The 13159-nt window shown below is 44.2% G+C and overlaps 1 protein-coding gene across 1 annotated transcript in view; it reads right to left on the bottom strand.

Moving 5' to 3' along the window:
- Nucleotides 1-398: 398 nt before the first annotated feature.
- The window catches only part of LOC126260712 (uncharacterized), a 34474-nt gene continuing 21713 nt past the window's right edge, over nucleotides 399-13159 (bottom strand). Inside the window, exon 2 of the mRNA XM_049958049.1 lies at nucleotides 399-536. Coding sequence (XP_049814006.1) covers nucleotides 399-536 — 138 coding nt within the window. The remainder of the gene's footprint in view (nucleotides 537-13159) is intronic.

Below are 13159 nucleotides of genomic sequence, written 5' to 3'. Positions count from 1 at the left end.
TATGTAGCGGACATCCACGTCGCTGCAAGGACCTCCAAGGCGAAAGGCCTGCGCCAGACTGGGTTATACACAAAATTTTGCACCATCAGCAAATAACCACGGCTGCCTCTTCCCCCCCCCCCCCCCCCTCAGCACGTGCCATTTTATTTTCCGAGGTCAAAGCACGAATGTCAGCTAGACGCAGATATGGCGCATCGAAGTCAGTAGAATCTATATGAATACGTAAACACACGTGTGGCCTCTACTCTCTGCTAAATATCGGACTACCATGCACGACAAAGAAAAAAGAAGAAAAGAAAAAAGACAAACCGATACGTCCGGGCTCTGCTCTTAAACGCGATTTTTATCGCAAGTCACGTGCAGGTGGCAGTACGATGCGGGCTGCCAACCCTAATGTTTTAATCTGGTTTAGCAGGTAAATGCCGTGCGCTGCGCGTCGCGGCGGCCGCCTTTGTGTCGCGCCACTGATCCATATTTAATGAGACGGCCCCGACAAAGCGGGCCAAGACACACGAGCCGCCCGCCTCATTACCTGCCTGCAGTGTTGCCACACTCACCACTCCAAAGTCATTCCAAGCAGAATAGTTCCACTCCTATACCCACACCTTCACCGATGTTGAGTTTCTCCCTTTTCTTACTATTTAGCTAAAGTGTTTACGACGGGATTCACTCCATCGCGTCATCTTGCAACATATGTATCATGTTATCTTACCACAACTAAAGCATCCAAGTCCTCAAACAGCTTCTGTCATAATTTTCAGTGTCAGTAGTCAATTATAAATTTTTCTCTTGACATCACTTGTTTCAGTTTAACATTGTAAAATCCAAAGTCAGTATTTGACCCTTTCAAAATGTCAAAAATGATTTTCTCACATTTCCTGTTTTAACGGATGCAAAATACAATTCGTTTCTAAAACTATCTATTATTTAATTTCGACGTTTTTCTGCGTGTTTTGTGTCTTACCAACGTTAATTTTCAGTTTTTTTATATCATTTAACTTTATGAACCACTCTGTAATGGTGAAGTTCAATTTCAAGCATTATTTGAAGACAACGGCTTTTTATCTTCTTGTGCTTTTTTTTCGCGTTGGTTTAGTGTATGTCATCGCTCACTAAGTCCCACCAATTTCTGTTTATTTTTATTCCTCCTTATTTCTGCCCTTGTTTTGCCTGCCAGTAACATACTGTCTCTCGGTACCAACAAGTTTTCAACTCTTGGGCATTTTACGAGTATATACCTCCAAACATTGCTTGGAGTAAGTGACAGTACTCGTTATCTTCCACATGCCTGTCGAACCACGTTTCATGTTTCACTACGATCTGAAGTCCTTTTCTTCTTCCAAATTAGACAATCAAATCACTCGAAAACAGGAATACTCCACACAGCAACCCTTTGAATCCATCATCCGTTGTTCGGAATTTCACTCTGATTATAGCAATAATTTTCATTCTATTAAAATTAAATTCGACGACGGTGTGCTTATAACCGGACCGTGCAGTTACCTGAATCGTTTTCTGTAACCTTTTTATGTCTGTCGACAAAACTAGTGTGGTAGTTGATTTAATGTAAATGTGCGAAATGGCACACTACAAGGAGGCGCGTAGGAAACGCATCACACCCTTCTTGTCATACTTGGCCATCCCCTTACTATGTCTTTCGTACTTAAGTCCTAACGCGTGTGATACCACTTCAAATGTTTCTAAATTATTTCCCTGGCGCCAGCCTGCCTACGTTTTATTCTTTGAAGACGTGACAAGAAATCGTACAGGAAGCAAGTGACCATATTTTGTTACTGGAACAGTATAGTGTATGTATAACACGTTCTCGGATATCTTGGTACGTCATTTCAGTGCAAAACCTCCATCTTTCTGCGATTACCTCCATCGTCTTTACCATGAGCAACTGGTTGTCCAAACTGCTGATTTGGTGGGTTTATATAGCCCAAAGACGGCCTCTTATTGGCTGGGGATTACCTCATACTGTCGCAGATGGCGCCAGCATCCATGCACAAAAGATATTATATCCGCTGTCCTGGTTGAAGATTTTCTCTCACATTCTTATCTAGACAGCCTCTTTAATTACAGAACTACAGTATGTAGGCACCTGGGACAAAACTTCTGTTTCTCCAATCAGTATTTTATGTTCGTTTGTGAGACTGTGTACAGAAACTGCGGATTTCTTAAGTTCTCGATTTTTTATACGTCGATGATCTACACGCCTGTAGGAAACGGTGTGGATGGACTTACCGATGGAACTACTTCCACACTCACACTTGTAAATCCCAGTAATCCTGAGGCGGGTCTGCCCGTAATAACACGTCGCATTTCCTTTATCTTCTTAGGAGGTCGAGAAATAGGCCTGACATCTCCTCTTTCCAGGATTCTGCTTATTTTGCTGGATATAGCGTCACAGAAGGAAGAGAATGCATTCAGTGGCTTATCACGTGTATGTTCAACATTTTCACGTTTCCTTTTCTTGGAGACCGCTGACTTCATACCACATGCGCCAATGCTGTTCTATCAGAACACATATTTCAGATGATTAATTTCGGAATCCAAGTTGTCCTCAACAGAAACAGTTTTTGCTCTACGTACCACTACATTTAATGCTTTTCTTTTCTCGACTGGATGGTGAAAACTCTGGGCGTTGGGATATAAATCAGTGTGTGTCGGTTTACGTTACACTGAGTGGCCGAGAAGTGCATCCGATTTTCGTTATAGCAAAACATTTAGAAGTGGCGGCGAAATCCCTTGGCTAGCAGGCCAGAGCGGTTTAGGTTGCGGAAAGGGGACAAAATGAGATTGCTGTCAGTTGCACCCAACATACAAACTTTATTTATCCACACACAATTTTGCACAAGAATTCAGAACACTCAAAACTTTATCGATCTCCTTGATTAACCTTAAATCGGCGAAAGGCAACCCTCAAAATCCAAGATGCAAGGCCAACGTAAGAAATTGACTTAGAAGGTTCTTCTGGAGGTGTCACCCAGAAATATTTTCTAAACCTTCAATCTAAACAGGCTGAAGGCCTTAGCACTTTAGTTTTAATAGAACTCGGCTGGAGGCCGCATACTAAGCAATGAGAAGTGTTTCGATCCAACGGCGGAAAGCCTTATATTAAAACAATTGAAGCAAATTCGGCTGAAGGCCCCATACAAAACATCGCACTCATATATCTTAAGGGCAACACAAGAACATTAATTTGAGAGATATTAAAACTCGGTTGAAGGCCACACTCCAGCACAATAATTTAACAGCGTAAGGCCGTACATGATTTGATGTAAAATTCGGCTGAAGACACCTATAAGAACAACAATTTCATGGCTTAAGGGAAAGACAAGAACATTAACCCAGGATATATTAAAACTCGGCTGAAGACCACACATCAACCATCATCATCTTGGACAGTTTCCAGCCACTGGCTGGGTCTGTCGGGAACACAAGCCTCTCCATCATGTTCTGTCTTTCCACCATTCCCCCTCTTACACCTTCGGCCGGTTCTCTCCTCTTCTCATCACACATTCCTTCACTCCCTTCACCCATCTATCTCTTGGTCTTCCTCTGGGCCTCTTCCCCTCCAGTTGCAGATCAAACATCCTCTTTGGAATTCTTCCCTCATCCATTCTCTTCATGTGTCCATACCACTGCAGTCTTGATTTTTCTATCCTGTCCTGTACTGGTTCCTCCTTTAGTCTTCCCCTCACATACACATTTCGCAATCTGTCTCGTCTTGTTACACCCAACCTGCTCCTCTGGAACTTCATTTCACTAACCTGTATTCTACTTTTGTCGCTTTTGTGCATTACCCATGTCTCACTTCCGTATGCCAATATGGGGACAAAGTAGGTTCGGTATATAATTCCCTTGGATTTCTGTGGCACCTCCTTGCTCCAAATAAGCCCCATAATGCATTTGTAGAACTGCCCTGCTTTTATGCACCTTTCATTTATTTCCATTGCGTTTCCCCCCTTACTTTCAATCATGGTTCCCAGGTACTTGAAGTTCTCTACCACTTGTAGTTTTTCCCCTCCACAAGTTATATCCACATTTGGCCTATTCTTGTTCCTTGTTGTGAAAATTATTTCACTTTTCTTTGCAGAGAAATGCATTCCATATTGTGCTGCCGTTGCCTCCCATGCATCTAACTGCTCTTGCACCTCCTTCTGGCAATTTCCCCATAACATCAGGTCATCGGCAAAAAGCACTGCTTTCATTTTATGATCTCCATTTGCATCTGAAACTTGCTGTAGGATTTCATCCATAACAGTAATAAACAATATAGGCGAAAGTGCACTTCCCTGTCGCAGCCCATTTTCCAGCTTGAACCATGCAGTACGTTCCCTCCCCACTTCCACACAACTCTCACTTCCCTCATACATTTTTCTGACTTTTCGTGTTATCTCTTCATCTATCCCTTTTGCGTTCAGCCCATCCCAGAGCTTGTCCCTACAGATACTGTCATACGCCTTCTCAATATCTAAAAAGGCCATGATTAAGTCCTTCCCGTACTCATAGTGCCTTTCCTGCAGTTGCCTTACCGCAAATATGAGGTCCGTTGTTGATCTTCCCGGTCTGAAACCGTACCGCTCCTCTTGCAGTCTACTTTCAATACTGCTTCTTATTCTCTTCTCCAGGACATTTTCATAGATTTTTCCACAGTGGCATAGCAGGGTGATTCCTCTGTAGTTCTCACATCTCCCTTTATCCCCTTTCTTGAAGATCGGGACTATAATTCCTTTCTTCCAATCCTCAGGAATTCTGTTCTCCTTCCACACCACCCTCAGCACTCTGTATAGCCACTGGGTTCCTACTTCTCCTGCTGCTCGTATCATATCCACTGTTACTTCGTCCCAACCTGGTGCCTTGCCCCCTTTCATCCTCTTTATGGCTTCTTCCACTTCATTCCAAGTTAGATCATCAATTTCCCCACTACTATAATCGTCTGCTGCCTGAGGCTCTCCATCGCTGTTAGTTACCCGCTTGGCGGCATTCAACAGATTTTCAAAGTACTCCTTCCAAATCTTTTTGAGCTCATGCATTTCCTTCACAACTCTTCCATTATTATACATGATCCTCAGGCACTCGCTTCTGTCGTTCCTCTTATTTCTTACCATGGTGTAAAGTACTTTTTTGTTCCCTTCACTGTCCTCTTCTAACATTCTTGTCCATTTTTCCATCCAAATAACTAAAACTCAAACAGGGAGGTTACTATGTAACAGACACGGGACGCTGCTCAGAAGTTCCAAGGGTCGGCCTGCAATTATAGCACTAACGCCCGTTTAGGCGAGACAGGTAGCGTGACAGCTCTTTATCGGAAGGCAACCCAACCGACAGACGGCCGACCGACCAATGAACCAAATCAGTTCCGCTCGACAAAACCGGCAAAACGAATACAAGATTTAAATACAACGACACACAAAATATTGGCGCCCACAACGACCAACAACACCTTAGCCGTCGAACTCTGCTGGTCCGTCCGCGACTGCTGCTCCGTCGCGACTGCGCTGCTGGTGCGTCTCAAACTGACTTTCTTCCTTCGGACGGACGACGTCCCGGAGACACGGTCTCATACCCAACCATTCAGAGGTAACACAATCGACGTCTCTGCACAGGAAGGAACCGACCAAATACACGTCGTCGATTGGACGACCGACCGAACGAGCAAACAACGGTCGTCCCCGCTGGTACGGGCTGTGCCGACCCCACAGGGGCTCCGTCCCCAACGGGACTGCTGCTGCGTTCCGAGTGCCCTCCTGGTCCTTCTCCAACTGACATCCACACACACGATGACCCGGAAATACACTCCTGGAAATAGAAATAAGAACACCGTGAATTCATTGTCCCAGGAAGGGGAAACTTTATTGACACATTCCTGGGGTCAGATACATCACATGATCACACTGACAGAACCACAGGCACATAGACACAGGCAACAGAGCATGCACAATGTCGGCACTAGTACAGTGTATATCCACCTTTCGCAGCAATGCAGGCTGCTATTCTCCCATGGAGACGATCGTAGAGATGCTGGATGTAGTCCTGTGGAACGGCTTGCCATGCCATTTCCACCTGGCGCCTCAGTTGGACCAGCATTCGTGCTGGACGTGCAGACCGCGTGAGACGACGCGACGCTTCATCCAGTCCCAAACATGCTTAATGGGGGACAGATCCGGAGATCTTGCTGGCCAGGGTAGTTGACTTACACCTTCTAGAGCACGTTGGGTGGCACGGGATACATGCGGACGTGCATTGTCCTGTTGGAACAGCAAGTTCCCTTGCCGGTCTAGGAATGGTAGAACGATGTGTTCGATGACGGTTTGGATGTACCGTGCACTATTCAGTGTCCCCTCGACGATCACCAGTGGTGTACGGCCAGTGTAGGAGATCGCTCCCCACACCATGACACCGGGTGTTGGCCCTGTGTGCCTCGGTCGTATGCAGTCCTAATTGTGGCGCTCACCTGCACGGCGCCAAACACGCATACGACCATCATTGGCACCAAGGCAGAAGCGACTCTCATCGCTGAAGACGACACGTCTCCATTCGTCCCTCCATTCATGCCTGTCGCGACACCACTGGAGGCGGGCTGCACGATGTTGGGGCGTAAGCGGAAGACGGCCTAACGGTGTGCGGGACCGTAGCCCAGCTTCATGGAGACGGTTGCGAATGGTCCTCGCCGATACCCCAGGAGCAACAGTGTCCCTAATTTGCTGGGAAGTGGCGGTGCGGTCCCCTACGGCACTGCGTAGGATCCTACGGTCTTGGCGTGCATCCGTGCGTCGCTGCGGTCCGGTCCCAGAAGTAATACAGTTCATAATGGGAGATGAAAATCTAATAGCCATAGGGGATTGGAATGCGGTTGTAGGAGAAGGAGTAAAAGGAAAGGTCACTATAAAATATGGGCTTGGGACAATGCGCAAAGCACATACATCACTGCCACTATCTGTTGAACACCGTACTTCTTCGTCACACATTTGCAGACTAGTTACTGGCTGACTCAACGCCTCCCTTACATTGCTAGTGTCAGGACACTCCCCTAACAAATCGTTCACAACCTCCCTTTTATCGAAACCTTCCCTGTTTCCAGAAATTACACAGATTTTTGCAGAAGTACCCTCATTACCTTTCTCCCCCATACTAACTATTCAGTCCACTAATGACAGCTCAAAATTTTTCCGGCGTTCTCCCTTTCCTCTGTCTCTTCCTTTCTTTTCTTTACAGTTAATTGACTGCCCCCACTTTTGTTACAGTTTCCTGCCTCTCCCTTGTAGCCTCACAAATCTCGTCGTTTATAGACGCAAGTATTTCTTCTACACTGACATCACTAATATCCCGTAATTCTGTAGCTTCTGTACTTTCTCCCTCCCCAGAACATGACTCGATTTCAACTTGGTTGCTAAAGACTTTCTGGCAATCAGGTTCTGTCACATTTCCTGCTAATACATTACCCATTTCGTCTGTAATACAGTGCTTATTTTGTTTATGTGTGTCCAAAAATCCCCTAAACCTCCGTTAAATGTATAGATTTTTATGTAACTTGTTTCGTCTGTTGTTACTACCTTCTTCTGCTCCTCACTTATAATCTCTGTAGAAAGGGAGTTGCTAGCGGGTTCAAATTATTACTTCCCATCTTGTAGATGCTAGCCCTTTCTCAGAAGGCATTTAGTTTGACGAATTCTGGGACTTTGTACGTTTGGACACATTTGCTGTCGCCTGGGCGCAACATCATCCTCTCACACCGGAGAATACGATCGATAATTGTGCTCCCTGTTTTTTCGCTTATCGTTTGCTGGATAGTGCCACCTCCTAGCATCTCTGCCCCTGCTATTTCCACGGTACACGCCAATTCTGTAAATGTTTAAGTTCTGCCACGTTTCTGCATTATTTGGTGGTCTGATATTACGATTTGCATGCTCCTCCTCCTGCAACAGCTTCTCAACTCCCTCCAAATAACTTATGAATTTATGTACGTCATCCCTCGGAGCAGCAGTAATTTTGTTTCGCCAGTTCATGGGCAGTTTACCTTCCAGGCCCATAACAATTTGTTCTGGCTCTATTTTATTGCTTAAACAGAACAAATCTGTCATCCACTTTAACGCGAACTTTCTTACGATTTCCTTTCCTGGGATTAAACTTTCCCCCAGCCCAGAAGCTATTTAGCAACTCCATTTGTTTTTGCTTGCCCCAATATCGTACTGTTCAGTAGCGAAATCCCTGAAGTTCCAACCTCCCTCAAGAATTTAGACATAATAAACCCTATTTTTTTCTATCTGACCACAAACTAGGTAGAACACTTTGAAAATCATACCAGAATTCTTTTCGATGAACATTTCCTGCTGGGTCAAGACTTAAAAATTGCCTTGTAGTAACATATGATATTTCACACGATTTTACTACAAAACTACACCCACTATTGTTAGTTACATATCTGAGGTTAGTTTCAACTTAGCATAATCTACTTCTACGCTCATTCAACTTATTTTCAACCTCTGCTACCTCGTTAGTTAGCTGAAGAACATTTTGTTCAGACACACCCACTCGGTCAGACATAATTTTATTTCATTGTTACATTTGGCGTATCCAGCACTGATTTCACTGTCTTACATTTTTGTAATCATTTACACACATTAAATCTACCGCCGCTATTTTGACCTCTACTGTCTGCACACTTTCTTTTATCAAATCTACTATTTGTTTGTTTCCAGTAGCGATATATGGCGCCACGCCACGGGTGGTTACATTAAGAGTGCAACGGGAAGTCCACTGTTAAAAGCAGGGGAGAGAGCAGATAGGTGGAAAGAGTAGACTGAAGGCCTGTACAAGGGGAAAGACTTGTTTGATGTGACTGAAAAAGAAACAGGACTTGATTTAGAAGATATAGGGAATCTAGTATTAGAATCAGAATTTTAAAGAGCTCTGTACGATTTCAGATGAAATAAGACACAAGGGTAGATAAAATTCAATCAGAATTCCTAAAATCGTTGGGGGAAGTAGCAACAAAACGACTATACACGTTGGCGTATAGAATGTATGAGTCTGGCGACGTACCATCTGAATTTCGGAAAAATTTCATCCACACAATTCCGAAGACTGAAAGAGCAGACAAGTGCGAGAATTACCGCAAAATCAGCCAAACAGCTCATACATCCAAATTGCTGACAATAATAATATACTGAATATTGGAAACGAAAATTGAGGATGTGATAGATGACAATCACTTGGGCTTTAGAAAAGGGTAAAGACACAAGAGAGGCAGTTTTGACGTAGCGTTTGATAGTGGAAGCAAGGCTAAAGAAAATTTGGGACACGTCCATAGAATTTTTCGACCTGGGAAAAGCGTTCAGCAATGTAAAATGGTGCAAGATCTTCGATTTTCTGAGAAAAATAGGGGTAAACAATAGGGAGGGACGGGTAATATACGATATGCACAAGAGCCAAGATTGAATAAGGAAGGCTCAGGAGTGGAATTACAATTCAAGGTGGAAGTATATCAATGACATGACATTACTATTCTGAGTGAAATGAATTACATGATGTGCTGAATGGAATGAACTGTGTAATGAGTAGAGAAAATGGATTGAGAGTAAATCGGAGAATGACAGAAGTAATGAGAGGTAGCAGAAATGAAAACAGGAAGAAACTTAACATCAGGATTGAAGTACATGAAGTACATGAAGTACACGAAGTTAAGCAATTCTGCTACAAAGTCTGCAAAATAATCAATGAATGATGGAGCAAGGAGGACATCAAAAGCAGACTATCACTGGCGAAGAGGGCATTCCTGGTCAAGAGAAATCTGCTAGTATCAAACATTGGCCTTACTTTGAGGAAGATGTTTCTGAGACTGTACATTTGTAGCACAGCATTGTACTTTAGTAAAACATGGACTGTGGGAAACCCAGAACAGAAGAGACTCGAAACATTTGACCTGTGCTGCTACTGATGAATGTTGAAAATTAAGTGGACTGAAAAGGTAAGGGATAAGGAGGTTCTACGCAGAATCGGAGAGGAAAGGGATTTGTGGAAAGATAAGGAGAAGGGACAGGATGGTAGGGAGTGACTTCCACGGTACTAGAGGGAACTGTAGAGGGCAAAACTGTAGAGGAACACAGAGATGGAAATACATCTAGAAAATAATTGAGGGCATAGGTTGCAAGTGTTACTATGAGATGAAGAGGTTGGCACATGGAAGGAATTCGTGGCAGGCGGCATCAAATCAATCAAACGACAGATGGCTCACTATTGGTCTCCACAAGCTCATGCGCTTGGCCAAAATCCAGAATCCTTATCCCATTTTCATTGACAGTGACTTCCACCCCGATAACTGAGTGGTCAGCGCGACAGAGTGTCAAACCAAGGGGCCCGGCTTCGATTGCCGGCTAGGTCGGAGATTTTCTCCGCTCAGGGACTGGGTGTTGTGTTGTCTTCATCGTCATTATGTCACCCCCATTGATGCTCTAGTCGCCGAAGTGGCGCCATCTCGAAAGACTAGTCAAACGACATTTCCATTTCCATTGACAGTGCCGTATCCATTGCCACATTAGTCATATGCATTTCTTGCTGATCCTGCATGAGACTGAGGTCGCCTCCTATTATCAAATATTCTTCGGGATCAGTAGTGCGTGGAAGAGTAGCTTCATCATCGCATCCGGCTTGCGGCGCGTAGCTGGACACAATTCGAAGTGTAGAAGTGCCAGACTCGATTTTTACACTCATGAGTCGATCAGAGATCGATATACATTTGTGCCACTGTCATGATCTTGTCATTAGTGACAATATATGTGCCATTAGAGGTGCTGTTTGTGTCGTTATAGTAGAATTTGTATCCATCGTCGATCTCTCGTGCCTTCACTCCTTTCCATTTCGTTGCTGGGATACATGCAATGTATATGTCTGGTTTTTAAAGGTTTCAGATAATCCCTGGCTTCTTCCAGGCATGGTTCCTACGCTGACAGTAGTATTTCGCAGGTGGACAAGCTATTTTAGCCCGCCTCGTCCAGTGGCATGTAGCCCTTGTCCAGTGCCTACGTTTCCCAGATGATGGGAACGCGCTACACTTGCGGGACAGGTCCTGGCATTCATACTCAATTTTCGAACACACATGCTTTCATGAGGCGACTGATGTAGGCTTCAGCCGATGCGTCGCTCCACCTGTAGCTGGAGGCATTTTATGCTTGCTGCCAAGTATCAGGAACAAGTAGCTCCTCTGGAGAACAGACGCCTTTCGCAGCCGCCTCACCGGGGCACAGATACTACTCGATAATGATAGATCCTCTGCTTTATCCACCATTAGGACTTACTCCTCCGCCTTCAATAACGTTGACCATCTTCTGCTGTAACCCTTGCAGCGGCCCTCTCGAGGAACTGCCAGCTGTGCCAACTGTACCAAGGTTTTTTTAGGAGGTGTTACTCCTTTATCACTTTCCACTTTGTCCAGGCATGTGACGGGCAGAGCGTGGCTTCCCAAATTTCGTGTCCGAGTTGACGGGGTTATTCGATCTGCCTGCTTAAGACAGTAAAAATTTGTCTTCCCGCACACCTCTTTGCATTACGACGTCTCATTTACGTTAAATTAACTAATGGACTATTTTTGTCGTTACACATAAAACGGATACATCGGAACATTCAGATAACTGTCTGCTTTCGTTTCACAGTAATTGTGCTGATGGTTATCAAGCCCACAGCACATCCTGCCGCGGTAGTTTGCTACGCAGTAATTTTACTGATGTAAACTAGGGAAGATTGTATTAAACATTAAGTAAAACAGTCATCAGAAGCAAAATACATTAATATAGGGGTTCCGCAAGGTAGCATATTAGGCCCAATACTAATCCTGATATACATCAATGACTTTCCCTGTGCAGTTACTAATTGTGAAAAAATTGTCTTCGCTTATGACAGTAATATTATCAGTCAATTCTTAGCTACGGCATTCTTTTCTGGCTAAATACGAACACAATTTTCAAACTCCAGAAAAGAGCTGCAAGAATAATAACCAAAAATAGAAGCCGAGTTCATTGTAAACATCTGTTTAAAACACTGGGGATTTTACTGCTCGGTGTGGATACATTTACCAGTCACTTGTACACATCAAAGATAACATTGGTAACTACTGCACAAGCACCTCTGTCAATGACCGTGGAACAAGAGCTCGACTCAACATACATTTACCAAGAAAAAATAAACGAAGCAATAAAACTGAACAATAAATTACCAAAAGAGATGAAAGAAACAGCAAAAATACTCTTATTTAAGAATGCAACTAAAAAGTACCTGTTATGCAATACATTTTGTACATTGAAGAATTACTTAGATAAAGTAGAGTAGGGGTTTGGTAAAAAAAGTTTTATACAAATAAATAATAATAATGATTATAAAAAATCTATCGTTCCACATAATACCTTCAGAATATGTTCTTTTTCCCTTCTTCTTTCCTTTTCGAAGAAAACTTGCCCACAAGTTATGCATATCACAATTATCACCTCTTCCTCTTTCTGAGCTCAATATCTCAATCATTACAGAGGGATGCTGACTCAGCTTTTCAGGATAGCACATGGGAAGTTGCGGCACAGAAAATGGCCCAGCGATCACCAGTGTGTGCGTGTGTGTGTGTGTGTGTGTGTGTGTGTGTGTGTGTGTGTGTGTGTGTGTGTGTGGGCGTGCGTGTGTAATGAGTGAAGTGTTATGAAACAATGTGTGTATATGATTCTTCAATGACTCCAGGCGTATATTATGACGAAATAAATCGCGAGTGAACAGCCTGGTATGAGTGTGCATAGGACACAATATTTCGGCAATGGACCACGTTGCCATCATCAGGTGCGCTGATGTACTGACTGGCGGTGGGCCGGCGCCATTTATATATAGGACAATCCCCCTCCTGCTCCTCCCTCAGGCGCTTCCTACGAGTCGGTGCGGTCCGCGCCCCGCGCGTGGCCCAGGTACAGCGTTCGTTCTCCCGCCGTCTGGGAGCTGCGTCCTAGGTCTTCTCGTTCAGGAGATCTCTGATAAATATCCTTTTTCTTCTTAAGCCGGGTGATCGCGGGTCCCCACGCCTTGCTAAGGATGTAACCGCTGTCACGATTTCGTTGTGGCTCCCTTTCTCTGATCTCTATGGCCTCTTTGATGACACAGTCCCAGTATTTGGAAGTCTGTG

The sequence above is a fragment of the Schistocerca nitens genome, chromosome 5 (assembly GCF_023898315.1).
Source record: "Schistocerca nitens isolate TAMUIC-IGC-003100 chromosome 5, iqSchNite1.1, whole genome shotgun sequence".
In the NCBI taxonomy this organism is placed as follows: domain Eukaryota; kingdom Metazoa; phylum Arthropoda; class Insecta; order Orthoptera; family Acrididae; genus Schistocerca; species Schistocerca nitens.
This window is presented reverse-complemented; position numbering and strand designations above follow the sequence as displayed.